Here is a 27,721-nt window from a genome sequence, read left to right on the forward strand (position 1 = left end):
GGGTGGGGGTGCCTGGTCTGGTCTAGGTGGTTGGTACATGTCTAAGTAACATCTACATCAATGCCAGGTCTAAAAGTTTCCCAGCAGAACATTGTATTGTCACAAGATGCGCAATGTTATTTACTTCTCCTGTCAGTGGTTTTAATGTTATGCCTGATCGATGTATGTGGTATGTATTGTGTATGGTTGTGTTTTTACAAAAATATTACAAGAAGCCTTTATTGTAAGTGTGTAAACAGGTACAGATATTCTACAAACACCTTCCACCTCCAGTGAATAGTACACATTGATTGTAGTACACACTGAATGATTATCTGGAAATTAAGGTACTCTTACCACAGAATGTTATAATATGATGATGGAAGTTGTATCAGCTGTTTTTATCAGGAGTAATGAGATGGACTCAGATTCCTCCTGCTGTTATCTCAAAAGACTGAAGTAATAAATGAAATAAAAGCATGTTTATTTTTGTTTGTGTGTGACTTGAGGTCGTATTAATAGCTGTGAGCACCGGTGCCCTTTTTGAAACGAGCCCTTCATCCTCTCCAAACACAGCAAAGTGATTACAATCGCAAACAAAGCATCAATTACAGACGAGAAATGCATTAAAAGCCCGAGTGAGCAGCAGAATCTGAGCTCAATGGATGCTATGAATTCACTTACTGACATAGCGTCATTCATCTTCATCATCATCATAATCAGACTTAACAATGCAAAGCAAAAACACCGCCCGAGGTTAGGATGATTAAGGATGAAACGCGATTGTTTCACAGTTTGAACCAGCTGCTGCTTGGAATACATAATTGACGGAGGTGTTTAAGAACTAACGAAGCAGAGAGAGGGAACAGTTCATACAAACTTGATATTAGTAGAAGCACACAAAATAAGAGCAGTTGTTTCACGTGTTATAGTCACTTAAAAACTTTGCAGAATGACTTCAGCTTCCTAACATGTGCATTAAAGATCTGTCTTTATATCTTTTGATGAAGGACAAGGAAGTAAATAGTGTAACTAATGTTTGAGGATGTGCTGAGCTTCTGAGTTACATTGTATGATCTCTTAGCGCCACCTAGTGGTGTCACCTCACGCTTGGTTTGGGTCAGTGAGCACAAACACAATGCTTTTATATTCATGATTTTCCTCTTTGCTCCTCTGCTTATGGGCCCTCTATGTCATGTCCTTGGCATATGCGTGTTTTACTGCTATATCATAATTCAGAGTGCTGTATATATTACCTGCAGATTGTTGATGGAAATTACGCCTGTTTCATGCATCTCCCTGCCCAGTGCCAAATATATCCAGAATAATCCTGAACAGCAACATTTGACTAACATTGTTTATGCTTATAGTTTATATGCTAATGTTTCCATCTCAGATTGTTTTCCAGGCAATCTGTGAGGTAAGAGGAGGTCATGCAATGATAATGATATGACAAGAAAACACAGGCAGCTGTTGGTGTGAAACGATCTGTGCTGCATGACTGGTGCAATAAACCTGTGGTTATTCACACTGAACATATCCTGTATGTGTTCAATCTTCACAGATTACAAATTTAAGTGGGGAAATTGTAATATGCATTACAGTTTTTTTTCAACACCTCTACAGCAGGAACTAAAAACGCACTCAGACTAGATTACGAGAACGTACAGAGAGAGAGACACTGATGCTTGTTAATAAAACTGGAAATACTGGAAAATTATACCAAACAGAACCTAAAAGACATTAAATATTTTGGTCTTGTGGTTTAAATAACTGCAGTATTTATTCAAACACTGTATCTTTTTAATGTATTTATACTCAAGTATATTTCTGTTTTGTGAAACTTTAAAAATGTTCCTTCTGAATTTCAGAAGGAACATTGTTCTTACTGATTTTTAGTACTAAATTATATAATTACCCTATAAAATATATTTGTTATCACTGTTGTAATGGGCTCTCAGCAGCATTTAAAATAATTTTACAAATATACCTTTTCTGAATTTTACATTGAGAGAAGGTCAAGAGCAGTTCAGTACAGGTTTTCCACCTTGAGACCTCAGAATTGTTAAATAAAATAAAATAAACTGTGCTATGACTCAGTTACTTGTCACAGTTTTTAATAACAATAAAACTAAAAAGCCTCAGTTTCACCCTGGTTTGACACAAATGCATCTGGATGATAAGAACTTTTTTGCTGTGTACCTTAGGATACAAGACATTTACTTGTAATGGTATGCTGTTATAGTGTCTTATCGCTTTTTATACTTAAGTATAAGGTGAAGAAAATATTCTTCCACCTGTCCCTGCAGAGTCCACCTGTTTTCAGTCATTGCACAGTGTATCTATGTTGAAGCCTGCTGAAGTGTTGAGGACTAAACTCGGTTGCTCTGACAGTGCTTGGTCAACATCTCTGATAATCCTGACTACAGCTGAAGCACATGATCAGACTGTTTTTAAGCAGAAGTCAAAAACATTTCCTGGTACTGTACTCTCTCCATAAATGGTCCTCTGGTTTGGAGCGGGTTGGAGCTGTGTGTAGAACAGCAGTGTACAGCTGAAATCTACGCATTATGAAGTCCAGGTGAATGTCCGATCTATGCTCCACATTCTGCAGCCGTGACGTCTCTCCTGTGCGTGCTACGTCACTGGCACGCGTCAGTCTAAATGTAAACACTCCTCCTGCTGCAGCACCAGAAGCAGTGTTAGCTAACAAGATGTGCCAGCGTTTACGGTTTCACCTGCCAGGAGGGTTCAGTCATCGCAGTTTTTACTGCTGATAAGCTCTGTAGATATCATATTAGGTCATAAATTCTTTTTTGGGACTTTACAAGACCGAGTCGAATTGCTACCTTAAAGCTAATATTAGCTAGTTGAGCTAGCTAGCTGTCAGATGTGTTGAATCTGCTTCACGCTGGTTTTAAAGCTTAAAGCTTGTCCTACCTGGTGCTGAAATGCTGCTTTCCTTGGTGAGCCTGTGCGCCAGAGAGGTGGTGAGTGACCACAGCTTGTCTCCCGGCTGGGTGAGGTGGGTGCCCAGGGAGCTGTACAGACCGCTGCTGGAGGCCGCCTTCAACAGCTGCAGACCGCTGGCTGTGGGTGAACTTGTGCAGCGGTGGCCTGAGCGCACGCTGCGTGTTGGGGGAAGGAGGAAGCAGGGGCAAACTGCGCCGAATCGACTGTGCATCCAGGCCCTGCTACTAGCAGTCGTTAGAGGACTCTCGGACCACAGGTGAGATTACAGGTCGTGATCATGATCTGTGCGGTGGCATCAGTGTTTTTGGAGTAACATTTAAGACTTTCTTATCTAGGTGTGCGCTGCAGATACTGGACCTTTGTGGACTGCAAGGAGATGAAGGAGGAATGGGGGACCCAATGGGAGGCTGGTCTCTGACTGTAGCCCTCTGCACTATAGTGGTTCAGGCCAGAGCTGCAGCACAGAGGGCCCAGAGGAAAGAAGGGGAGCGGGAGAGAAAACGGTTCTCAGCTCTGGAAAGAGAGAGAGATATAAAGAGAGAGAGAGGGCAGAGACAGAGGGGAAGTGAACTAAACGGTGACGAGACAAGCACTGACAGAGAGAGGTTTGGATCTTCTGGCCTCATGAGTGAAGAGGAGCTGATTAAAGGAGTCCGGAGGAGGATGGAGATGGAAAGGAAAAGAGAGGCAGCATTGACGGGTCCAGGAGGAAGTAAAAGAGAGAGCGAAGAAAAAGAGGTCGATAGTGAAGCGTTGATGCATGTGAGAGCTGACCTTTTTGTCAATGCTCGCTCTTGGGAGCGTGTTCGGGTAGCTCTCAGCACATCAGGACCCATAAAGCTTCAGTGCCGATATCTACGTGTGGAGGAGTTTTCAGTGTCCAGTATCAGGACTCTGCTTGGCCTGCTGCCTCGCAGGGGTCTCCTGGGCGTTGACGTCCGCTACAGCAGCCTCGGGGTCGCTGGCTTGGCCGAACTGTTGCCTCTGCTCTCCACCTTCCCCGCTCTGAACTCCCTTCGCCTGCACTACTGTAACTTGGACTTTCGTAGAGACCACCTTGGTCAAGAAGAGGTGTTAAGGGATCTGTCGCAGGGCCTGGCACACCTGCAAGAGCTGCGACGCCTCAGTCTCACTGCACTGCGTCTGCCTGGTCAGCTGCGCGTGCTGCTCAGGTACGTTCTCCCTCATTATTTTAGTTCAAGCGCTGAACCTACACTTTCCACTGAGTAAATGTCACGTTTTCTTTAAAACCCTGTTATGAAGCTATTTCTGTTTCTTGGAAGACGGTACATACGAATAAATGTCCAACCACTTTCTATCAAAATGCCAGTCACTGAATTTAGCTTTTCTTTGTCTTATGTGACTGTAAACTAAGCATCTTTGAGTTTTGTCCTTTTGACTCAACCCGTTTGGACACTACTCGAATTTCACTAGAAAGTAGAAAACGATCAGCAGATCTACTATAAATGACAATGATAACTTGCACTGAGCCTAATCTCAAGCTACTCAAACTGAAATTGAAGTTTTAAAAAGACTGGTACCCTTTTTAATGCTTAATTTAGAGAACATAGCAGCCATCTAATGTCAAATGTTTTGCTGCTCCCTCTTTTGTTTCAGCTCGCTCCCTCAGCCTCTGGAGATTCTGGAGCTTCCCTATTTGAGCCTGAGTCCAGCTGACCTGAGCTATCTGTCCTGCAGCCATCATGCGTCCACGCTGCAGCAGCTGGATCTGAGTGAAAACCGTGTCGATGAACACACCCTTCCCTCCATTCGCCGCCTCCTCTCCCAGGCTTCTAGCAACCTGCAGCACCTTTCTTTAAGCGGCTGTGGGTTGACTGATGGCCTTCTGGGGCTCTTGCTGCCCTCACTTGGGGGCTGCTGGGCCCTCAAGAGCTTGGCTTTGGCCCTTAATCCGCTATCCATGGCTGGCCTCATTGAACTGGTGAAGATGGCTGTGAGAATGCCCTCCCTACGACAGCTGCTGTACCCCAACCCCCTGGATGACTATCAGCCCGGCCTTCCTGACCTGCCCTCCAGTGCTCAGCTCTTAGACTGGCCTCTGGATGAAACCACAAACATCAACACAACCAGCAGCCAGCTCAACAGGGTGCTGATGGAGGGTGGACGTTCTGACCTCTTCCTGACCTGCGACTTGCTCAATTATGATAAAGACTTGGCGGAGTAGAGCAGAGTTCAGAGCTTTTTAGCTCAGTCACTCCAGAGTCTTGTGCACATGCCTGACAATCGTACATTTATTATCTTATTTTGTCAGCATCTATTATGTTAACGATTGATTTAATTTATGACTTTGAGGTTCAGTAATCAGCATTAAGGGTTTTAATCCTATCTGTCTGTCTTAGATGAGAGAGGTGGCAATGAGGAGGATAACTGTGCCACCAAATCAATCGGCTTGTATTGCTGGCAGCATGAATTGTGATGCATCAAAAGGTAACAAATCATAACAACTTAAATGTTGGTCTGATGCTGTTCTATGGATGAGCTTTCTTCCTCTTGGTAATTGTTGGTCACACACAAATAGACAGGATGAGGGGATATTTGAATCTCTGCTGAAAGGTAGGCACACTGATACACATTCAATCAGAAGGTGCTGCTCTACCATTGCCATACAAAGACAAGCATCAAACATCGTCTGATCGACTGTATGTTATCAACCAAAACTACAAGTATCCTTCAGTAGGAAAAATGTAGCTGCAATATATTTAGTTTTGTTTGAGCTTTGTACCAATGAATTGTTTATTTTATTTAATTTTTTTGTAAAATGTTTGTTATTTACGTTTCGGTTCACCAGTATCAGGAAATGAGAGTACCAAATCAGCCTTATTATGTACCACAGCAATGTATTTATATACTGTACGTCATAGAATAAACAGTCATAGAGCAATATTTTAAGAGCCATTTAGTTTCCAAATAAGGTTTGTGGCAGGGCTCTTGGGGCATTAATGGGATTGTTACAGACTATTTTAAAGAAGAAGCATCATCTGTAGTACTCTACCAAAGACTGCTCGTGAATGAAGTAGCGTCGAGTTAAGGCCTTCAGCCCGTCCTCGTCTGAGCTGGTGTGGAACGGGGAGAGGGTAACTCGAGGTAACGGCAAGGTGATGAAATTGGGAAAGCACATTAGGAAAGGACGGTTTCGCATAGGAGGCAGGATTATACCTGAATAACAAGAATGATATTGGAGGTTTATTTTACAGAAATAAGGTGTCGTGTTTAACCCAAAGGTGCATTTTAGAAGGCTACCTCACCTGGTGGCTTTCGTATCCTGGCCATGCTGTTGGTCTCTCCTAAACGAAGGATTGGTTGGGAACTACTACAAAAATAGAAAATATTTCAGCAGTCTATTGACATAACAACAAAACTAATACAATACTATATGTTCTTGACTTTCACATACCAGTCACAGAGAGGTAAAAGCACAGTGTTTTTGCGGCCTGTCGGTGCAACACATCTAGCTTTTCTGTGTTCCTCTTTTTGCAGAAAGCAGAAGTGATTGAGCACATCCACCGTGCTGAAGGTTAAGGGTTTCCACTTCTCTGTACTCATGAGGTGCTTGTTATGTTCCTGGCAGGATGGAAATGTAAGGGGGAAAAAGCAGTTAATCACCTACAGTAGCAGTCAGTCAGCAGCACCGTGACAAGCTCTCATCTATTCCTATTTACAGGCATTCATGTCACAGTAAAGGACATCAGAGCAGTGGAGAGCTGAGCCACAGGAGGACAGCCTCTCCGTTTTCAAACACCTGTTCTGTCCTTTTGTCACACTCAAAAATACTCTAATGGACGGTGACCGTGAACAACAAATATGTGTCACTCTTTCCGGATGCAATAGAGATAGATAGAGATACAAGTTTAACCGAAATACGTCTCTGTTACTTTGAATTTGGAGATCCACAACTCCAACCAACAATCTGCTCTGTCGTGGAGGCTCTTCCACATGTCAGACTGGTCCCGCAGCTCTGCATCCCAGCTCTCCAGCTCAGGCCACAGCCACTGCTCAGCTTCTTCCACACCTAATCCTCTCAGCATGTGCAGTACGATTTCTCTGTTAACAACACCACAGCATCATACAAAATACAAAATTTAATTCGAACATTCAGAGGCTGGTTTCATGACTGTTGCTTTAGCAGTGATAAAACCCACCGAAGGCCTATTTTTTTACAGGCAAGAAGAGTCAGCAGTGTTTTCACAAGATCAACACTTGCTGGTTTCAGACGCAACAAGAGATTCAAGATTTCAGTAAGCGCAGTCCGTTCGACAGGTGACTGAAACACAAACGCACAATTAATCCCAACCTCGTAATTCACAAATTAAACTGCACGGGGACTTTTTCGATCCTACAGTACCATCTGAGCTTTCGCAAATTTGTGCACAGTGCTAATGAGGCCTTGGTAAAGCTGGTCTGTATTCTGTAGGAGCCCCTGGCTGTGCAGGGCCTGCATTGCAGTGAGGATCTTAATCTTGGACAGGATGCTGCAGGTTTGCAAATAGTTCAGCAGCTTCAAGAAGAAGTCTTCTGGAGACAGGGTGCTTGGGATACTCTGCAAACACACAAACACACTTCAAGATCTAAACCCCAGCCTCCATCATCACTGGATTGTGATGTTGGATTGTGTTACCTTTTTGTCAGGATACAAGTCTCTAAACCATTCCATCTCTGTAAACTGTTTGAGGAACGATGGTACTTCAGGGGAGGGTTCCCGTGGTGGAGGTGGTGTTGGGGTCTTGATTCGAGGTTGAGGACGAGGAGGTGGAGGTGGAGGTGGCGGTGGAGGTGGAGGTGGAGGTTGTGGAGGAGGAGAAGGAGTTTTAGCTTTGGGTTGCTGTACTGGAGAAAGGATCTGCGGAGGCTACAGGAACAAACAAATGTCAGATACTGCTACACTGACGTCTGTAAAATAAAGATAGTAATTGTTCTCACTGCACCTCTTCATCCTTCTTCTCAATGACAGGCTTCGTTGGTATGACTTTCCTAACAGGCTGTGGTTTGACTTTCATGAGTGTTGGAAGTACAGGCTTTTTTAACCTGGGAAGGACTGGAGGAGGCCTGAAGTCATTTGGTTCAGGACATGAAAATATAAATTTACTCGGATCAAAGTTGTAATCCAAATCGACCTGTAAACAGAGCATTAGACCATTGAGAACATATATATATATGTACAGATGATATCTAAAGATTTTCTGGACAAATAATGTTGTAGATATTTTTCAAATGCTTTCAAATGAGAATCTTACAAAACACAAAACATTTGATCTAATATAATGTAGCTCTGTCTCTAGCTTCAGACTGCTGGAGTTTTATGAAAGGAAACAATTAATTTGTGTAGACTATGAGGTAAATAATCTATTTTTCCTGCTTCTCTAATCATCTGACCAGCTAACCAGACTATCCATTCAGATTCTGCCACAATCTCAATCAACCAATCATGTCATTGCTGTCAGACTTTAAATATGTTCTCCTCTGCTGCCGTCAGCTCTCCAGTTTGAAACTGCTGCAAACCTCCCCCACCTTCACCACCTACAGTCCTTGCACTCAGGGCCCAGGTCAAGTCGAAAGGGGTCAAGTGAAGTCCTCATCCCATCCCTCTCAACAGCATTCTTCTTCTTCCATCACCTCCATCACCTTTGTCTAGAGGTGGGACATGTTCTATACGACGCACAGCCTTACCTTCTTCCCCTGAAATCTCATGACGTCATGATCAGGGGTCAAATTGAAAGGTACTTTCAATTTTTTTGTTTATTGTGCACCCTGTTAAACTAAATCTTTATGAAGTCTATCCTGATTGAAATGGCTTTAGAAGAGAAAATAACCTTATCATTGGGTGGCAGGCCATATATTATTTCCATGTAGCGGTCGAAGGCCTCTTTCTTGGTTTGCTTTGTACTGGGAGGCTTCCCTTTTTTGCATTTCACTATGCCTTGGTGGAGTGCTTCTAGGTCCATGTTCAAAGTCCTTAAACTCCCCTGAGACAAGACAAGGGAAAAGGATCCATGAATAAAATCGTAGTGCACCTGACATACATTATCTGAGATTCTACTATTTGACACACACCTTTGGTTGTTGCATGTCTTCAGTTAATAACTGATTACTCCAGATTGGTTGGGATAACTCCTCCTCTTCTTTGGAAACGCTAGGAGCCCTGTTTGCACCAATATTGGTGATATAGTTCAATAAAGCTTACTAGTTCAATATTTGCATTACTTTTAATATGTGATATTTGTGCATTTTACTTTCTTTGGTCGTACATTTCTTTATCCTCAGGAATAGGCAAGTCAGTAAGAGGCTCAGCATAGTAAGTGTGAGGAAGCTGTAAAGATTAGAAGGAAATAAATAAGCATTTTTGTGCATATTTTCATCTTTGGCAAGAAAATAAAACCCCATCATAGCCACAGGCAAGCATCTTACTGTCTGTCGGTAGCTACGTGGCAGAAATTTTTCACAGTTCATCCTATACAGGTCCCCTCTGATTCCCAGTAATAGTTCTCCACCAGACCCACTCCACACCAAACATTTAGGCACTGCATTCAAACGAAGCATCCTGGAGGAGTCACAAACACAAATAAGCCACCAGTATGAAGATGTACTGTACTGAAATAAACTTAAGTGGAACAATGATCAAGGGCAAATAATGAACTCCAACCTGATGAGTTGATTCTCTTCATTCCAGATGCACACTGTCTTATCTAGACTGATGGAGACAAACAGCTTCAGGTCAGGCAACACACACAGTCCTGCAAAAAAAAAAAAGTAAACACACCAATACAGAAAGAACACAATTGACATAACCGAAGTTATTAGCAACGCAAAAGTCTCTGTGACCTGTGAAGGAGTCTGAATGTCCCACCCTGGGCTGGTAATCTGTTTGGCTCCGGCTGAGCAAGTTAAAGTGTTTCAGACTGTAGGAGCCGCTGTTGGGCTCTTGAAAGGTCAGGGCCAACTGATGCCCCAGTACTGCCAGGTAGACTTGAGGCTGGCCACAGTGCAGGCTCAGCTGTTGGGTGAGACAGTCCTTGACAAAGGGGTTTACTCTCCACACCACCACTGTCATGTCCTCTCCTGAATGATTGGAACAAAGTCAATAAGTCCTCACTGCTAAGCATAGATAAGACTAAAAAAGTTACATGACTACATACCTGTGGAGAGGAGATAGCTGTTCTCAGGGTAAACTTGCATTGTGGTGACTTTTTGACCATTGTGTGCCGGCACCCTGCACAAAACCTTCCCATTATTTATTTTCAGAGCACTCACACAGCCTCCATTTTGGCCAAGAATGATCAAAAACCTGTTCCAAACACAGATATACAACAATCATATTTGCAGAAATAAAGATAATTCAACGACACTGTGTGTTTGCTTTAAAATGCTCACTTATTCTTGATATCATCGCGTGAAGCCTTTTTCCTGTGTTTGCAGCCTCTCCTGCCCTGTAAGCACCTCCACTCCTCTAAAGCTCTCTCCGTTTCCACCACATAAACGTAGAGCACCAGGCAGCAAGCTGGACCAGGAATCGACAGATTCTCAGCTTTATTTTGAGTCACGTGCTCCATGTGCTGCCAGGGTCCCTGTCCTCTGCCTTCCCATTCTTGCATCAAAGTGATTGGATTAGTGAGTGTGTTGGCTTGCAGCACTGTACCTGCCTCAGTCAAGGCCAACAGAATCTCTTTGTGCAGGCAGTAGTCAGCACACAAGATCCTGTCTTTTGCCTTGAATGAAGTCAGCACCGCTCCAGTTTCTGCAGCCACGAGAGTGATATTACTGTCCCCGCTGACACAGAGGACTCGTGTAGGGTACGGAGCAGGGAAGCGTGAGACAAGGATTTGTCTCAAAGAGGCGCCTTCACTGCCTCGGAATCGACGGTGTAGGGTGTACAACATTCTGATGGCCCACAAATCCACCCCTTGGTGTGAGAAGGAGAAAAATATATCTCCTTTTCCAGTGCCACCCATGCACAGTGGAGGGTTTTTCTGCTCTGTGTGCACACACTGGACCACGTCACACTCTTCCACATCCCAGCAACGGATTGTACAGTCCAAAGAGGAAGATATCAGCATGTTTAACTCAGAGCTGTAGAACAGGGAATTCACCACGCCTAAATGGAAAGGAAAATACGCAAATCGGAAAAAACAACCTCGACGTTAAATTATAAAGATGCAGAAATAAAAATATGGAGTAGTGCAGTCATAATTTTACCCTTATGCCCTGAAAAAGCAACACGTGGCACCCAGTCTGGACCCCATACTGTGATGGAGAGCTCTTGGGAAGCAATGATCAAACAGTCCAGTTGAAAGCAGTACGCCACTGCAGTGATGTTGCTGTAAAACATAACTTATTAATATTCATGCCTAAAGATTCATAATCAAAGTCTAAACGCCTCCAGCTACGACAAGCCCACATACACACCAGAAGCAGAGGTCCTTCTTGTGCTCCAAAACCCTGCCGCCATCTAGGTCGACCACCGTCACTACTGACCCACACACAGCAAAGCCCCTGTGAGGCCTGTCAGATCGTGGAGGAGCCAGCGCCATGAGAGTGAAAACACGTTGCTGCAGCCCCTTCTGTATCTTCACCTTACATCTCATGAGCAACACCGACCACACACACACGTTCCCCACACCTGCAGTCACCAGGTCTGTGGAGTGCTCTGCAGCCTGACACACATGTATGTCCAGGGCGTCGTGAGCAACATCCAGCGGGCATAGCTCGTTGTCCAGAAGTGTGAAGACGGGCCCGGGGCCCCAGCCTACCACACAGCCACAGATCTTTGTAGCAGTCAAGCCCATGAAAGGTATGAGGGTTAAGAGCGTCTGCTTGTGGCCATCAGCTGTGTAAAGGCACACGGTGTTGTCCGTGTGGAGGCTAACGAACGCTGCAGCAGCTTCAGAATACATCATGAAACGCACAGGGCTGTCAGAGGAGAAACGCTGCAGGCGACTGAGGTCATGGGTGATCAAGTTCTGCTAGAGAAAAACAAAGAAAAGGAAAATATGGTGTGAAAGAGCTCCTGACAGTGCACATAGCAGGTCAGCATCACGTTAGTCTACCTTGCCTGTGGGTTGCCCCACATCCGGTTTGTATAAATTCTGCTTTTCAGGAGTTCTCCCAGTGCCTTGAGACAGCAGCCTCAGATTGGGACTGGGAAGGAGAGCTGTAGTTGTTGTGCTCTTCTCTCCAGGAGCAGCCATCTTTACAACGTCCTACAAAGAACTCAAAATAAAAATCTTTCTTCACTAGCCGGTGGCAGCCACTTGTGAATGAAACACTAGAAAAAAGAAACCGATTAAATAAGTGCACAGCATTTTCTACTACATCAAACCTTAATGTAATAATTAAAGTAATCAGACAGTTTTAGCCAAACATGTGGACCTTCTTTTTTTCTATTTTCTTTTACCTTATTCTTATATACGCAATCAGTGCAGAAGCCAATGAATACATTTGGGAGAAAATATTCTGTTTAGTAATGCAGTCAAAGATTTAATACTAACCCAAAATAAGAAGGTAAACAAATATGAATCATTTAGTACTTGTGCTAAATATCTTTTCAGAAGCTAGCGTTAGCAACATCAGTTTCTAAGGTCCTCCAAGAAGTCTAAAACTTAGGCAAACCGTGTTTAACTACGTGTTTAAATTCTAGTACCACTTAGTTATATATCCCGGATACAGAAGTAAGTCTGTTATGTTCACAATGTTACGCTAGGTTAGGTAAAAACATAATTTAAGATAAAAAAAAATTAAAAAAAAGTACTAAAAGTTTACCCTTTGCGTATGGGGAGTCCGGTGTTCGTTGCTTGGCGACGGGTTGCTCGGTTACATCCATGACTGCAGGTCGCAAACTAGTAAATACAGTCAATGGTCGCAAACTCCAAACTACAGAAGGTTTTTAAAAAAATATGTTTTCTTCAGTATCACTTTATAATGTGATACGTTTCACGATTTATTTATTTTTCCTGGCGTGGCAGAAAGTAGTAGTAGTAGTAGTGGTTTTGTCATTAAAATAAATATATATGAATACATAAATGGTTAAATAAATATTCCACCCATATTTTACATACTGGGTTTATTTTTGTTTATTTACAATCTGTTCAATTTTTAAGACTTTTAGGCCCTTGATTACATATTTAAATATTATTTATTTCTTTATCACCTGTGAAGAATCTATGCCCAGTTAAACCCACTTGTCTCCAGATAAGCTGTTATAGTGTTTCAGATTTTTGTTTCTAATTGAACAAAAAATTAATTAAGGTAAACTGGTTGAACACTATTTAAAAGGTAAATTGTCATTTTGGAAAATAAAGTGAATGAATGAATGAATGAAAGTTTGGAGACAATATACTGTAACTAGAAGGCATCAGTCACATGAAAGAAAAATAGCTGTTTCCATAATCTTAGTCAGGGCCTTAATAAACACATCGAAGATGATTTTAAAATTCACTTAACTAATAATGTCAGTTCTTGTGTGCAAAATTACCAGAACATTAAAGACAAGTGTGGGAATACTCTCTAGTTTAATGTACAAAACTAAACTTGTTAACACCATACAAATATTTAATGTAGTCAAAAGTATAAATATTTACATCAACAAACAAGTATATATGTTTCTTATATACTGATCCCTGTGTGGATCTTTGATATCTAGTGATAATCTTCTGATTATTATGTTAGGTTTCAGTCGTGTGTCAACAATTTAAGGTATACAAAGTGATAAAACATTCATAAAGTGATGTGTATGCTCTTCCAGCGTTGAAAAATGCAGTAAACGTTTTGGAACGTTTTTTTGGAGTAACAAACAAACATGGATGGATCATCATCAGTCTAAATGCAGTCATTCGAGATGTAGTCTGTCAAAAGGCTTCCATCATCATACTCTCCAACTTCTCCTCTTCTGCACCGCTGCACACAGTGAAGTTTCTTGTGAAGTAGTGCATTTCTATTTTTTCTGACTGATGTGCCAGTGCTATTCCTGAGTATGTGTTTTGTTGCCCTGAGTCTCCAAATAGAGCCATGGCTGTCACCCTGAAAACAGAAAGCATTCATCTAATATTAACACATATTATTACAAATATAAGATATTACATTCATTACTCGTGTGCTTCTGTTGTTACCTATCAGTATCCATCCTCTCGGTCACCACCGGCTGTGTGTCATTTTTCAGCAGATCCCATATGTGGAGGTTAGAGGCAGCATCAAGAACACAGAAGACCGTTGGCCTGGTTTGCGTCCACTGCAGGGAGACCACCGCTTCTCCGGCTGTACCATCCTTCCACTCTGCCACCGGCTGCTCATGGCTGACTGCATGCAGCCTGATGCTGCCATTCCCACAGCCAACCTGGAACAAGGGCAAACAAATACGTCTATGAACAAATCACATAAATTATTATTATTTTTGTAAGATAAATTAAAGGATTGTCTTATCTTAATTTAAAAAACAAAAATAGCTGCTAAAAGCCTAGTGAGTTAACTTAGCTTAGCATGAAGACTGGATAAAAAGAGAAATTGCTGAGCTAGCAGCTGGTTCTACTTCACATTTAACAGACAAACAAACATGATGATGAGTGATATCAATCACATAAATCAAATTAGACTTTTTCCAAAACACATTTCATATCAAAAAACAGCACTCTCACCAGGAACAAGTGTTGTTTGAATGGAGAAAAGTGGATTGAGCTGACATCAACAGGTCGAAGTCCAGCCTCCTGAAACCTGTAAAACTTCGGCGGAGCCTTTAAACCGTGACTCGTTCCATGGTTGACCAGACCCTAGAGAGAAAAGATATTTGTACACAACCACAAAATTAAACAGCGGGCTTAATTCCCCACATATATGAGAGGATGTACTTGAAATGATATGACTTATGCTCACCATATTGGTGCCGATAAAGAAATGATTGGAGTCAGTTGGAAGGAATTTTAAAAGCAGTGCCTGCAATGGCCCTCGTTTCACTGCATCTCGTGGTGACACCCTAAGAGAGGGAAATAGGGGGGAAAATGCCAAAACCGGGAGTCAGAGGTGATGACATTCCTAGCCAAAGACAAACCCATTCCCATAGCTCCTGATATGTTCCCCCCAAATGTTGAGGCGACACAAACAACAAACAAGGTCATATGAGCATGAAATAGCAGCTGTGTTGAAATGGGCAAAGACATTGTGGGGTATTTTGAGCCCGGTGGATGGCAGTGACGGATGATCAACACAAGCTACTTATCAATCTCACCTCTCAGCAGTGAGGAGGGAGGAGCTGTGGAGCAACTTCACTTTGCCCCCAGGCCAGAGTCCTGCAAGAGGGGGAAAAAGGACGAAGGTGGTCACACACGTGTGAGAAAGATGAGTATGTTCTTTAAAATATCAGTGCCTCACCTAGATCTGTTGCAGACCCTGCCTCGTTGCATTTAGGGAGCTCCACCACCACCTAGAGGACATAGAGCAGAAATCATGCAAGTCCATCAATATCCATAAAGTGGACGGTGTCACTGGCAGCCTTTGTAATATAAAGAAAATACCAAAAATAATGCATGCTTATTATTCTTTATCTTAGTTTTATTTGAGAGTAATCATGCAGAAACCGGTCAGATTACAGTTCCCATAATTTTGGGACAGTAAATGTAAGAATCAGTGTTAATAAATCACTTTCTATTTATCCTCTTAAAAATATGCAGAATTACCACTACCACTAGATAAATCTGATACTTAACAAAAGTCAAAAACTTAATAATTTTCAGGAAAGTCTGGAAGTTACAAGGAGCATGTATTCTGCGATTTTTCAGCAGATCAACAGATGTTTATTAGTGGACGAAAGAGATAAAGATATCTTTGAGTCGGGGAAGTCAAACCGAATCTAAAAATATGTTTGTCATGTCAGTGTGCTCAGACTTCACTGAGTTATGGCTCAAATGTTATGGCGCTAATGTTTCAAAGTACCTTTATTTACTCCCACGTGTCCCTCTCTACAGCCCCTCGTAAAACCCTCTTTTTGAACACACCTTATAAAAAAGAAAAAAAAACAAATATGTGGGATCTCCTTTGTTGTGAAACCTACCCAGAAATTCAAAACGCCGCTCTCATCCAGAGAAGCCAGCTGGAACGACAAACCTGACGACTCTGGATTATGAAGCAGAATGACACTTAATTAAATATAAACTACACCGCGAGTGTCAAGTACAGTACATGATACGCAACATCAACGTGTTAGCCCATGCCGTACCTTCCTCAGATGCCAGCAGTGGGACCTCTGACCTCAGGCCCTCTGCTAGAGCGGAGGGGACGACTTCCACAGACGTGACAGATGAGAAATGGCCTGAGCCGGCCATCACTGCATCTGTGTTGACAAGGCGACAAAAGGGAAGATATCAGCGTGCACTGAATCAGCACTGCTGTTATGTAAGAAAACCGTCTCTGAACTTGAAGTGAGGCAAAGGACAGACGAAGGGCTGGTTCACTGTGTTCAGCAAAGAAGCATTTTTGCCGCGCATTGGTTGATGATAACAATTTTATTGAGACTAAGTGGAATATGTTACATGTTATACTTTCAAAATAAAATAAAAGCAGACAATAAACACTATGTAAAAAGGAAGAATAGGAAAGACAAGTATAATTAAACACAGAAACAAACGTGAATGCATTTCTAATCTTGCATGAGTCAAATTCAAATCTTCTAACGTACCAGTGGAGAAGGTAGGCTGTCTGAAGGTCCACTCATCCTCTCCTATCTTTAAATGGTAATGGTTACTAGCATGCTCCCTCAGGTCCCACAGAACCACAGAGCCGACCGAAGTGCCTGCAAACACCAGTATGGCCTTTCCAGGGCTGAAACAGCAACACTGCACCTGGAACAGGCAACATTACAAGGGGTCAGTGTTGCCGATGTAACAGGTGAAGTGATTTGCTTTTCTGAGACCGCAAAGGATATCAGTGCATACTGGCGTATAAAGGACACAATCACATTTTTCAGTTCAGGTGAAGACATTATTAAATGTGTATCTTCCAAAGTTGCAGTATTTTCAATGTACTGTGAATAGGAACAATTAATCCAAAAACACGGTTGTTTATGGGCATACAGCATTCATCTCTCTCTGAGACTCTCAGAGTCCAAAGAATTAACTTGGTGTTAATAAACTGGCTGTAGGTGTGGATGTGAGTGTAAATGGTTGGTTGTTTCTCTGTGTTAGTCCTGTGATGGACTGGCAACATGTACAGTGTGTACCCTGCCTGGCCCCCTGCTACTCCAAAAAGATATTGGATGGATGGAGTTTGATTGCAGATGCTATATTTTGAGAAGAACTTTTTTTTAAATTTAATTTAGCTTAAAAAATAAAGTTGAAGCCTGAAGCCTGTATAAACTCCCAAAAAGTAGATTTTAAACTTTATTTTAATTGTATCTATTAGAATCTACTACTCAAAGAAAATAACGAAAGGAAACGTCACCTCAGATTCATAGACGAGGATCCTCTGAGGTCGGGACGGCTCCCAGATGTTCCAGATGCAGATGATGGTGCAGCTGTCAAGGCGCACCGAGCTGGGCTTAGTTGTGGGCATGTGGACTGACAGCATGGTGTGCCGCTGGACCTGGGAGAAGTGCAGCAGGCTAACTTGACGACCTGCAATTGACAAAGGAAAAAAACGGTCGGATTTGTGTAATCACATGCAAGGAGCAGCTGCTACGCCATCAAGACAGAGGTTAGGACTAACAAAATATTAATAACATCACACTGGAGCTACAAATAGTATTAGAACCAAATGAGTTTCTTTGTTTGTGCTGTGTACCTATAAGAAAAGGCAACCTAGTGTTGAGCTGTAAACTTCCATCGCTGAAGGACAGTGTGTCCGTTTGAGTCCTCAGGTTCCTCAGGGATTTTCTCTCAGCTTGATCCTCTTCCAGCAGGACCACCATCACCTTGATTGTGGTCACAAGATAAAACTCAGTATAACAGAAGTCGCAAAATATTTGCAGCAAACATATGACCATTTAAAAACCTGCGAGGCCGAGTGCAGAAACGATATCAGGCGCTGTGAATCAAAGTTCATTCCACCTATGTCATTATCTCGTGCTTCCTGAGAGAGGTTTGGATCTGTGAACGAACGGGACAGATGATTTAAAAACTCGGCATGTACACATTAAATTGATCAGAGAATCATCTTTGTGTTTTCTCACCCCCGCATGCGCCACTGTTCTCGGGTGGATGCTGTGTCCACTTCTCACATAGCTCTATTTCCTCTGTCTGGATGTCCCGCTCCACATTATCCTCATTGCACTGAACGTAAGCCTGAGGAAGAAGACGTATGTCGCAATTTGTCTTTTTATTATTTTGGTTTAGGTATTGGCGTAAAGACTGAAACAGAAATGAACACTGACCTGTTTGGTGTTTGCGGTTCCAAAGTTTCTGATGTACATGTCATATTCATTGACAGGAGGCAGATCCAGAAGGGAGTATGTTACGGAGAAGTCCACATCGATCAGACGAAGCAGATCTGTGCTTCTCTTCCTGTGGTCAGACAATACAGAGAGATAATAAAAACTAAATATCTCTTTGCACAAAATCATAAAAGGTGAGTGACCACAGGTAAGCAGTCTTAGTATAGTTTTGTTTATTGTAATATGATTACTGCAAAACATCCTACTTCTGTTTTGTGGCAACTTTCTTGCTGACTTCACGCTGCTTTGCTGCCACAAAGTTGATAAACTTTCCACGTTGGGAGGTTCGACTCTGGTTCTTTTCAGAGTCTGCGAACAGAGAAGTGATGTTCCATTACAACCACCACTATTACAAATACCTAGGTATTAAACACATAGCTAAAGTTAAAACCTACATTTTGGGTAGATGTCAAAGGACTATACCTTTAAACCATTTAGGCCTGTCTTCCTCCTCTCTGCTTGTACTTTGTCCGGACTGAGCCGTTCCAGCTCTCTCGTTCTCTTCGTCCATGGCTCTCTGAATCGCTTCGATCTCCTTTCTCCGCTGGGCTGTGACCTCCTCCGTCTTTTCTCCCACCTCCAGGTGCACCGGCTCCTTCTCATCCTCGCCTTCGCTCGCGCTAACGTCCTCAAAATCCTCTTCGTAATCCTTTGAACAGAGAAATCCCATCCGTCACTTGTCACGTACAGCATGTTTGACGTAAAACAAGAGGAGCAAGCGAGATGAGCACAAACCCCACATCTTTGAAGAAAAAAAAAAAATGGATGCATTCATGAGACTACTCACCAGTTTCTTAGAATGCAAGTCGATTAGAGCATGCATGTAAATAGAAGTAAAAAATTAAGATGTAAACATAATGAGAAATGCTAAAAACAACAGAATTGGATACCATGCCACGTGCCCCATAACCTAATTTCATGCCGAGTTTTTACCTCAAAGTCATCTTCATATTCCTGATCAGCCAAATCTTCATCATTAGCAACCTGAAGATGTGATTAAACCATGATATATGAGAAACAATAAAGACTTCAGTGAAGTGCGCCTTGAAAATGAGAGATGGGCAAAAAAGAAAACAGATTCTCAAATGCAGAAAAGCATAGCTGAGATATTAAACTCCACTGAGACTGCCAGGATACTATTTTCTTTGTGTTAAGTCAAAGAAATGGAATAATAGAATAAGGAGAAGCACAACCACCAATCTCATAAAAGAGTCCCCCGAAAGGCAGGTGTCTGTTTTATAAACTGAAAGCAAACAGCTGTGTATCCACATCGGACATCTTAAAGGGTCCTTTGTGTCTCCTCCATCTTTCAAATCAGCTGTCCAGCTTCCCGGATTGTAAATGTAGGAGAAGAAAGGGATAAACTCCATGACAGACTTTATAGTAATGGTGGTTTTGCAGTGTTATGAAGGCAGTTTATGGGCCTACTAACCTCTGATTCTACCGTATTACTCTCAGGTCCATGACCTTTGTCAGAAGATGATTTCTTGGAGGTGGTTCTGTCTCTGTGATTTTTTTCTGCATCCTCTTCGTCTCTGTGCCGCCTCTCTTTGGGTTTTCTTTCTGTGTCTTCGTCATCTTTGTGTCTTCTCTCTTTGTGTTTGCGTTCTGCGTCCTCTTCGTCTCTGTGCCGTCTCTCTTTGTGTTTTCTTTCTGTGTCTTCTTCGTCTCTGTGTCTTCTCTCTTTGTGTTTGTGTTCTGCGTCTTCTTCATCTTTGTGTCTTCTCTCTCTGTGTTTTCTTTCTGTGTCTTCTTCGTCTCTGTGCCGTCTCTCTCTGTGTTTTCTTTCTGGATCTTCTTCATCTCTGTGTCTTCGCTCTTTGTGCTTCCCCTCGGCGTCTTCTTCGTCTCTGCGCCGTCTCTCTTTGGGTTTCCTCTCCGCATCCCCTTCGTCTCTGTGCCTTCTGTCTTTGCTCTCTTTGTCTGTTCGCTCTCTGTCTCCACGATGATGCCTTACTTCTTCACCTGCCCCTCTCATGTCCCAGCGCTCCCTGGATTCGCTCTCATGTTTCCATTTCTCGTCCTGAGGAGCGGGAAAATCCACAAAACTCAGACAATGTAAACATAAGATTTTGAAACAACCGCCTTAACACACAAAGCTGCAGATGCTTACATCATGTCCTCTCTCTTTGTGTCTCCCTTCTCTCTCTTCTTTATGTTTTTGACGTTCTTCTTTATACTCTAAAATTAGAAAGACAGAAACATTAACAACATCGAGAGAATCTAATCGTGTAAACACGCCAAACTATCAGCATCTATATCTTTATCTTCACCTCTTTCCTCTTTCCGTTCTGAGTGTTTTCTGTCTCCACGTCTCTCTTGAATTTCTTCAAGAGTCATGTTTTCGTTGTCATTCTTGTGTTGCTGTCTCTCCCGATGTCGATCTCTCTGCCCTCTGTGGTGCTTTTCTGTCTCCTGTCTTCTTTCCTCTCCGCTCTCCTCGTGTCTCTTTCTTTCCTTCTCACTCCTGTGCTCTCTGTCCCGTTCCTCTCTCCTTCTTTCCTTGTCTCTGTCTTCCCTCCTTTTGTTCCTGCCCTCCTCGTTGTGACTCGTTCTGTCCCTTACCCTCTCTTTCTCCGTATCCCTCTCCCTGTCATAATTTCCCTCTCTATCTTGTCTTTTGTCCCTGTTTTCTCTGTGATCATCTACCACTCTGTCCCTTTCTCTTCTCCTCTCCCTGTCCCTTTCCTTGTCACCTCTCCTGTCTCGGGAGCCCTCTTTCCTTCGCTCTGCATATCTGTCTTTTTGGTCCTCATCTCTTCTCTCTTTTTGCCTGAGCTTCTCTCGCTCTTGTCTGGACTCCTTCTCTGAGTCTCTGTGATGTCTCTCTATGGACTCTCCACCTCTGTGCCTTCTCTCGTTGTCATCTCGCCTCCTGACATAGTCATCACCACGTTGTTCCTCCTAAACAAAGACGAAATAAAACAATATGTATTCTACAAGTGAAGTACCAGCTTCTGCAGTGCTTTCAAACTCTCATTAACTTACCTTGATGTGTCTTCTCAGGTCAGCAGGTCTCCATGTGTCTTCCTTGGTTACTTTCTAAACAAAAACATTTTTCGTGTTCATTGAATGACCATATTTACGTTCTTGTGATATCGAATATAATCCATGCAAATCAGCAAGATAACGTTTACTGCCTAAGATAATGTTTAGATTACTATTAGTTACTATAACAGACGCGATACGTTCAACTTGAAAAAAGGCATTTTCCACCTTTGGCTCACGGTGAAAGCAGAGATTAAACACTTACCTTCTCACTGTGCATTTTCTCATCCGTTTCTATGTCCTTTAAGGTTTTTCAGTCGCCGAAGAGTAGCTCATATTTTGGTAACGACGCCGCCATGATGGTAAATATATAACACACATGCGCAGTAGCTCGAAACCAAGGAGCTCGCGTCACTTTGGCTTGACAACAGGCTTATTAATCAACGGAGGAGCAGTCGCTGGAATCAACAGCCAGTTGCCATAGTAGCGGTCCAGTTCGTTGTGTGTATAAAATGACAAAATTATCTTGATTTTGCAGTTAAATTCACAAAAGCCATAGCTGGTAATAAATGTTTCTTCCATATGTGTGGGGATTCATTTGGGTGTTTTCTTTAGTTTAGAGAAACGTATTTTAAGCGATTTTTCTGTGCTCCTCATTTCTATGCTAACGGTTGCTGTATTTGCTAACAATCCAGTAAGAGAGCATTATTCACTTTAAACATTTCTTTCGTTTATATTTTTTGAATATATTTATACATATAATATACATTTAAGTATGAACTGAGTGCTGCTGCATGTGGCATGTTGTGGTTACCGCTGCTGAACACCAGATGGCGGTGCTTCTTCTTTTAAGCTAAGGCTACTTGAGCCACTGGGAGCGCGCGGTACTGCTTCCCTGTGCGTTTTTTGGAAAAGATCATTCCCACCCTGTGTGTATTGAGGGCAAACGGTGCGGTGGACAGCACTCGCTCAGCAGACCTGTTTTAATCAACGGAATGCTTTCTCAGGCTGTTCTTCGAGATGGAAACTAAACCGGTCGATGCCAACGATCGCTCCGAGTGCGATGGGCTGGTGTGCAGGTGAACCAACGTGAGAACAGTCTCCGTGTAGGAAGCGCTTGCACATGGGAGCCGTGTCACTCGACCTTAGCCGCATTTAGACACTTCGAAGACGCAGAGACATGTCGAGAGACAGCATGACAGCTGCGCGAGGAGCCCATTCACCCAGTGCGAGCCCCGCTTCACCTAAAGAGAACGGACACGCAGCGCCGAGCCCCGCTCAGCCCAGCGCCAACTTTCACCAGCCCTCAGAGGGGAACGCGCCCGAGGATACCCCGTTACCCTCCACCAGCGAGCTGACCCAGACCTGGTTTCACTTCGCTAAGACATTTGTTCTTATTTTCCCCATTTACGCCCTGGGCTATTTTGAATTCAGTTTCAGCTGGTTGTTGATTGGACTAGTTATCTTTTTCTGGTGGAGAAGAAACACAGGAGGGAAATACAGCCGGCTGAGCCGAGCGCTGGCTTTCTTTGAGCAAGAGGAACGAAGCGCCAAACAGGGTCTGACCACCTCAGATTTGCCACCATGGGTGAGACACATTGTGAAATACTGTCATACAAATAATGCCCGTACTCGATTAACCAGGTTGAGCTGTTTCTTCGAAGAGGGCGTGTGATGTATTTGTGAACATGTGCTTCAGTTTCCAGGAAAAAACAATCAGCTGACATGATCAGGAGGAGCAGAGTTGAGCTGTAAAGCTGTGATGGGTCAGCTGTCCCCCCAGCAATGACATTAGATATGAGATCCAGTCTAAATACAGCAGGGTACAATGGTAAACCAGACACCACGCCGGGAAGGAAACATGCCCACAGGGTCCCTGTTATTTTGGGACGCTGACTGGCTATCTCTCCTGGAGCAATTCAGTCTATTTCTGCAACATTTTATCTTGGAAAAATGAGTCTGGCAACTCAGGGATCCTCAACTTTTCCTTGTCAGGGTTAACAGTTTAGCATTTGACCTCCTCCTCAGCAGCTTTAGTATATACATCAGAGAGATAGCACTTAAGCATTTAATCTAGTGGACCCTTAACACAAAGTCCAAATCAGTTAATAACACAGTAACAGATATGTTACAGAAAAATAGATAAACTGCAGGTAGTGATACTTCCTAAGGAAAATATTTAGGGAAAGGGCTCATCATTTTGTAGTTATATAACTCTTAATTAGTGTCTTTAGAAGGAGTTTGTAAAACATCATGTTGTTAACTGCGGACTAGAGCATCATGGGGAAACATGAAAGTAAACGACTTTGCTAATGAATGCACTTAATTTCCCTAACGAAGGTTAAACATAACTATGTCCCCTAGACAGATAACATTCATTAGAACGGAGCATTTTTCTCTATTTAAACCATTTTAGGGCTTCAGATGCTCTCACAGGTCTAGTCATGGTCCGGTTACGGTCCAGTTATGCTAAGAGTTTTCATTTAATTAAGCGTCAAGCAGAAGACACATCTCAAACGGAGCCTGAAGACTCGGCTGCATAACTAATTAACCTGCAAAAATGAAGACTGTCTGTGTCAGACGCAGAGAGTTTTGAGTTTAAAGCTGCTGACACATGGCCGAGGATGCACTAAGGCTATTAAATGGGGGTGGAGCAGTCAGATGGAGTAAGGCAGTGTGTGACATCTCACGTAAAGCCAAGAGGCATTATTGAGTGACCTCAGCTCCCCCAGTCTTAAGCATGTGGTTTATTAAATAAAGAGCAAGGCAAGCATTACATGGCATCAGCATCATCATATTGCACCTTTTGGGGCTTCAAAGTGACTGACCAGCATGCTCCAAGTCGACAAGCTGAGCACACATCAATGCTGAGCTGTCATCAGAGGTGAGGGTTATAGCTTTTAAGTCTTGGTTTCCCTCCAAGGCACAGAACTGAGTCTTTATACTGAGTTCAGATAGACTAATGAGTCTTTTTAGTGGTGGTTCTTCGCTGCCAAACATCAGTTGTTGAAATGCACTCATTTCACACTTATTTCAGTTAATATCCTCAGTTTTATTCATCCATGGTGGGTCAGAGGCTTGCTGGGGTTGCAGAGACTGAAACACTTGCCAGATTATTAGGTACACTATTGAAAACGAATGTTTTCTACTACAATGTACTATAAAATCCCGTCTATGGCCTTTGTAACGTTCAGTTTATGTAAAATAAGGTGATAATTCATCTGTATGATCATATTGGAGGATGTAGTTTGTGGTGCTGTTAAACTGGATTGAATTAAATACTAAAGTGTTTCCGTTTTTCAGCCTGACTAACTGAAATGGTTCGAAGAATAGAAACATGTCTCAGTACAACACAATTCAGTTCAATAGTACTACAAACCAGAGCCTTGTGAATGAAAGCACAGTTTAAATATCAGGTCTCTCAGTCATTTTAAGCAAATGCCGATTACTACAACCTTCATGAAGCTGAGACTTAGTGCAGGACTGTTATATCAGAATGCATACGCTACCTAAGGAACTGGTAAATGAAATACCTCAAATGGTTATCAAAGTCTGGAGGACGCTTTTTTAACAGAAGTTAAATCTCACGTTGCAATAGTAAAATTACATACATAGCACAGCTGATTACTAGTGATAGATGGCTGAGTTGTCCTCTGACGGACTTGTCATGATTCATTTGTGCATTTGTGCATTTTTTTTAAACCTCACAAAACGGCATACAGCTTGATTTGATGTTGATGATGCATGTGTCATTTGGAGAAGTCAGGTCGTCTGCGCAGTGTTGAGTAATAAGACAGCGTTAAGCATTTTAGCATGTTAGCTCAGCTTTGTTCAAGTGTGTGATGGTTGAGACTTTTAAGGATATAAATGCGGCACCTCATTAATGTTTTAATCTGTCATCAGCTACAGGAGACGTTTGCTTTCACATCCTCCTCCCAGACTCAGTGAGCAGACGACAGGCGGTTTGAGTTCAGTAAAAATAAAATTCTTTGACTCAAAACGCAAGCAGACTTTTACTTCCACTATCAAGAGACGTAACCTTGCAACCTTTCAGGGTTACACCAACACAAATACAACGCGCTGAATAATTCAGGTGCTTCACCCTGATCAATGATGGGCAATTTTTTCAGCCGGCACTTACAAACTTAATCATTACCTCACCTGCATTTCACGAATGTGTTAGGTGAAAAGCGGCCTTTCCGCAACCATAGCTACTCTGAGGCTGGATCTGTCTTATTAGCCTGAACTTTCTGCTCCCTGTCGTCCCACTCCGTTCACAGCTTCACCCACACTTTGACAGAAGTGCTGGATAAGCGCTTGTACCAGCATGAGAAATAGTGCTGTCTCCAGTAGCTGTCGCATCACATGTTAGATCTCACCAGAGCTAGTTGCATCACTTCATCGTTCTGTTGAGATTAGGGAATGAACCCTTCATTTATTAAGACGGTGTGTGCACTGCTGCCACACCTTTGTGCACTATATTGACTTTATTCCAGGCATTTCCTTTGCCTCATGTTAAATCGATGCATCATTGGCTCTGGTCCTTCAGGAGGATTGGTCAAACAGCAGCTCAGTTGTAGAAATACAGTGTGATGGTCTGCAAGTCTGAGAATAATAATAATAATAGACATTTTGGGGTTTAGTAAAAAAAATAAGTTTGGATTTTGATTTTTAAATGAGGGAAAGCATTGATTGTAAGGTTTGCATTGATGCCAGGTATGTTATAAACGCACAACATGATGAAAAAAGAAAGGTCACTGAATCAATACATTCATCAGGTAGAAACGAAACAAAAAAAAACTGAGGGGAATATAGTGACCTTTTCTTGAAGAGTGTCTTGAGTCGTTTTTTCATCTCCTTTCTTTCCTCTTATTTTTTTTTTAAGCAGCGAATCCGTATCAAAGAGACCCCGCAGTAAATGTTCCCATGCATCAAAAACCAATAGGGAGCGACTCGTCTTTGGACGGTTCTTGTATGAATGGAGTTATTCAGCTGACGAGTTGGTGTAGAGGCACCATAAGAGATCTGTCATCTTTAAGCTATTGCTGTTCCCTTGATGCAGAAAAAAAAGCAGAGCAAGAAGACAGTGCTCTGAAGACATCTATCTATCTATCTATCTATCTATCTATCTATCTATCTATCTATCTATCTATCTATCTATCTATCGGTCTATCTGTCTGTCTGTCTGTCTGTCTATCTATCTATCTGTCTATCTATCTATCGGTCTATCTGTCTGTCTGTCTGTCTGTCTATCTATCTAATCTTTCTACATTATGTGACTTGTGCCTCTGGGCCTTCATTTTTTCAGACTTGTTGTATAACCCATTCTCAGATTGTCTGCTGTGTTTTCTTCATCGTAGGTGCACTTCCCAGACGTGGAGCGAGTGGAGTGGCTAAACAAGGTAAAGAATTCAGCGACTGCCTCTTGAAATTTTTTGCCTGACTGAAGCCCTCCTTTTTTGCATCACGAAAACTGAATGGGATGTCTGTGGCCTTCCTTCTCTCTCTGTCGCTCTCTCTCTCTCTGCCCCCCTCCCCACCCTTGTGTCTTCCCACTGGGACAGCGAACTCACTGCAGCACGTTCGAATTTAACATGCAGCCCTTTTACTGCACCAGTGTGAGATGTATTAACCCTTGTGCATCCCCATAGCAACAACTGGGATGTACATTTTGGAGTCTCTCATCAGTGTACAGTAGGATGATGTTGCTGGAGGTATAAATATTTCATGGACTGGCGTCCCTGCTTGATGTACACGAGTCTGACAAGCCTTTACTTATATGGGACACGATTTTGAATATTTTAAAGTAATTCATCATTTACAGTGAACCAAGTACGGAATACAAATACCAGAAAGCCTTATAGCGCACAAATGTAGGTATATGCCTATGATTGACTAATTTCCAACATAATTCCTCCTTTAATTTCTCTTCCTGTGTCCCCGCAGACGGTGAAACAGATGTGGCCGTACATCTGCCAGTTTGTGGAGAAACTGTTCCACGAGCTGATCGAGCCGGCGGTGAAGGAGTCCAGCGCCCACCTCAGCACCTTCTGCTTCAGCAAGATCGACATGGGCGACAAAGTGAGCGTCCTGCTGCGCGGCCGGTGCCGACTCAGGCACTGGTCATGTGTTATTTCAGATGTGACAAAACGGGCTAGAAGCAGCAGGTGCAGTGGGTCAGCCGCTGGGGGTGTGCGGCAGCTTGAAACATACATGCTCGTCGCCGGCACATGTTCTGCTTTCGTAAATAGTTTCCGTGTGGGGTCGGGGAACGGGGGTCGACCTTGGGCCGCAGCCACGTGGTGGGGGTTGGGAGAGGTGGAGGTGTCGGTGTAGTGTGGCTGTAATGGTTCTCTCCGT

General features: G+C 42.8%; 4 protein-coding genes and 2 long non-coding RNA genes across 8 annotated transcripts in view; 2 read left to right on the plus strand and 4 right to left on the minus strand.

Annotated features, from left to right (window-relative positions):
- The first annotated feature begins 2,681 nt into the window (after positions 1-2,681).
- On the plus strand, positions 2,682-6,374 carry LOC311503313 (leucine-rich repeat-containing protein 14). Its single transcript, XM_084565965.1, has 3 exons — positions 2,682-3,208; positions 3,288-4,124; positions 4,570-6,374. The coding sequence occupies exons 1-3, from the start codon at positions 2,931-2,933 to the stop codon at positions 5,135-5,137; spliced, it is 1,683 nt and encodes a 560-aa protein (XP_084422091.1). The 5' UTR covers positions 2,682-2,930; the 3' UTR covers positions 5,138-6,374.
- On the minus strand, positions 6,004-6,911 carry LOC311503666. The gene is made up of 3 exons (XR_014699601.1): positions 6,368-6,911; positions 6,219-6,283; positions 6,004-6,129 (listed from the first exon to the last, which is right to left on the minus strand). It is a non-coding gene; the product is annotated as an uncharacterized lncRNA (long non-coding RNA).
- A 2,025-nt stretch (positions 6,912-8,936) lies between these two features.
- Positions 8,937-9,792, minus strand: LOC311503848. The gene is made up of 3 exons (XR_014699605.1): positions 9,611-9,792; positions 9,376-9,508; positions 8,937-9,277 (listed from the first exon to the last, which is right to left on the minus strand). It is a non-coding gene; the product is annotated as an uncharacterized lncRNA (long non-coding RNA).
- Positions 9,793-9,858: 66 nt separating this feature from the next.
- wdr97 (WD repeat domain 97) lies at positions 9,859-11,981 on the minus strand. Of its 2 annotated transcripts, XR_014699580.1 has the most exons (4): positions 11,371-11,981; positions 11,161-11,282; positions 10,104-11,059; positions 9,999-10,026 (listed from the first exon to the last, which is right to left on the minus strand). XR_014699580.1 is itself a non-coding variant. In XM_084565984.1 (3 exons), the coding sequence occupies exons 1-3, from the start codon at positions 11,859-11,861 to the stop codon at positions 10,335-10,337; spliced, it is 1,338 nt and encodes a 445-aa protein (XP_084422110.1). In that variant the 5' UTR covers positions 11,862-11,981; the 3' UTR covers positions 9,859-10,334. The 2 variants fall into 2 exon arrangements, 1 of the variants encoding a protein (XP_084422110.1); XM_084565984.1 differs by having other exon boundaries at positions 9,859-11,059.
- Positions 11,982-13,281: 1,300 nt separating this feature from the next.
- dync2i1 (dynein 2 intermediate chain 1) lies at positions 13,282-21,799 on the minus strand. The gene is made up of 22 exons (XM_084565620.1): positions 21,627-21,799; positions 21,362-21,415; positions 20,647-21,277; positions 20,487-20,554; positions 19,806-20,396; positions 19,307-19,357; positions 18,797-19,022; positions 18,580-18,682; positions 18,314-18,443; positions 18,113-18,224; positions 17,935-18,029; positions 17,725-17,854; positions 17,386-17,558; positions 16,625-16,787; positions 16,166-16,279; positions 16,001-16,062; positions 15,322-15,373; positions 15,179-15,239; positions 14,827-14,926; positions 14,592-14,723; positions 14,070-14,293; positions 13,282-13,980 (listed from the first exon to the last, which is right to left on the minus strand). Exons 1-22 carry the CDS (start codon positions 21,639-21,641, stop codon positions 13,809-13,811), a joined length of 3,459 nt encoding a protein of 1,152 aa, XP_084421746.1. The 5' UTR covers positions 21,642-21,799; the 3' UTR covers positions 13,282-13,808.
- A 147-nt stretch (positions 21,800-21,946) lies between these two features.
- The window catches only part of esyt2b (extended synaptotagmin-like protein 2b), a 29,523-nt gene continuing 23,748 nt past the window's right edge, over positions 21,947-27,721 (plus strand). For both annotated transcript variants that reach the window (XM_084565869.1, XM_084565870.1), the window contains exons 1-3: positions 21,947-22,949; positions 26,722-26,763; positions 27,308-27,442. In XM_084565869.1, coding sequence (XP_084421995.1) covers positions 22,542-22,949; positions 26,722-26,763; positions 27,308-27,442 — 585 coding nt within the window. In that variant the 5' untranslated portion in view covers positions 21,947-22,541. The remainder of the gene's footprint in view (positions 22,950-26,721; positions 26,764-27,307; positions 27,443-27,721) is intronic.

The sequence above is a fragment of the Chelon labrosus genome (genome assembly GCF_963514085.1).
Source record: "Chelon labrosus genome assembly, chromosome: 18".
Classification (NCBI taxonomy): Eukaryota; Metazoa; Chordata; class Actinopteri; order Mugiliformes; family Mugilidae; genus Chelon; species Chelon labrosus.

Excerpts from the sequence above, each read along its gene's own strand:
- LOC311503313 (XM_084565965.1), top strand. The coding sequence starts at position 2,931 with ATGCTGCTTTCCTTGGTGAGCCTGTGCGCCAGAGAGGTGGTGAGTGAC. Across the intron at positions 3,209-3,287 it reads AGAGGACTCTCGGACCACAG|GTGTGCGCTGCAGATACTGG; the intron begins GTGAGATTACAG and ends TTTCTTATCTAG. Across the intron at positions 4,125-4,569 it reads CAGCTGCGCGTGCTGCTCAG|CTCGCTCCCTCAGCCTCTGG; the intron begins GTACGTTCTCCC and ends CTTTTGTTTCAG.
- wdr97 (XM_084565984.1), bottom strand. The coding sequence starts at position 11,861 with ATGATGTATTCTGAAGCTGCTGCAGCGTTCGTTAGCCTCCACACGGAC. Across the intron at positions 11,283-11,370 it reads AAGAAGGACCTCTGCTTCTG|CAACATCACTGCAGTGGCGT; the intron begins GTGTGTATGTGG and ends TATGTTTTACAG. Across the intron at positions 11,060-11,160 it reads TGCTTTTTCAGGGCATAAGG|GCGTGGTGAATTCCCTGTTC; the intron begins GTAAAATTATGA and ends CTTTCCATTTAG.
- dync2i1 (XM_084565620.1), bottom strand. Across the intron at positions 18,444-18,579 it reads AAAGTTGCCACAAAACAGAA|GAAGAGAAGCACAGATCTGC; the intron begins GTAGGATGTTTT and ends GTCTGACCACAG. Across the intron at positions 17,855-17,934 it reads TTCTGCACTCGGCCTCGCAG|GTGATGGTGGTCCTGCTGGA; the intron begins GTTTTTAAATGG and ends ACCACAATCAAG.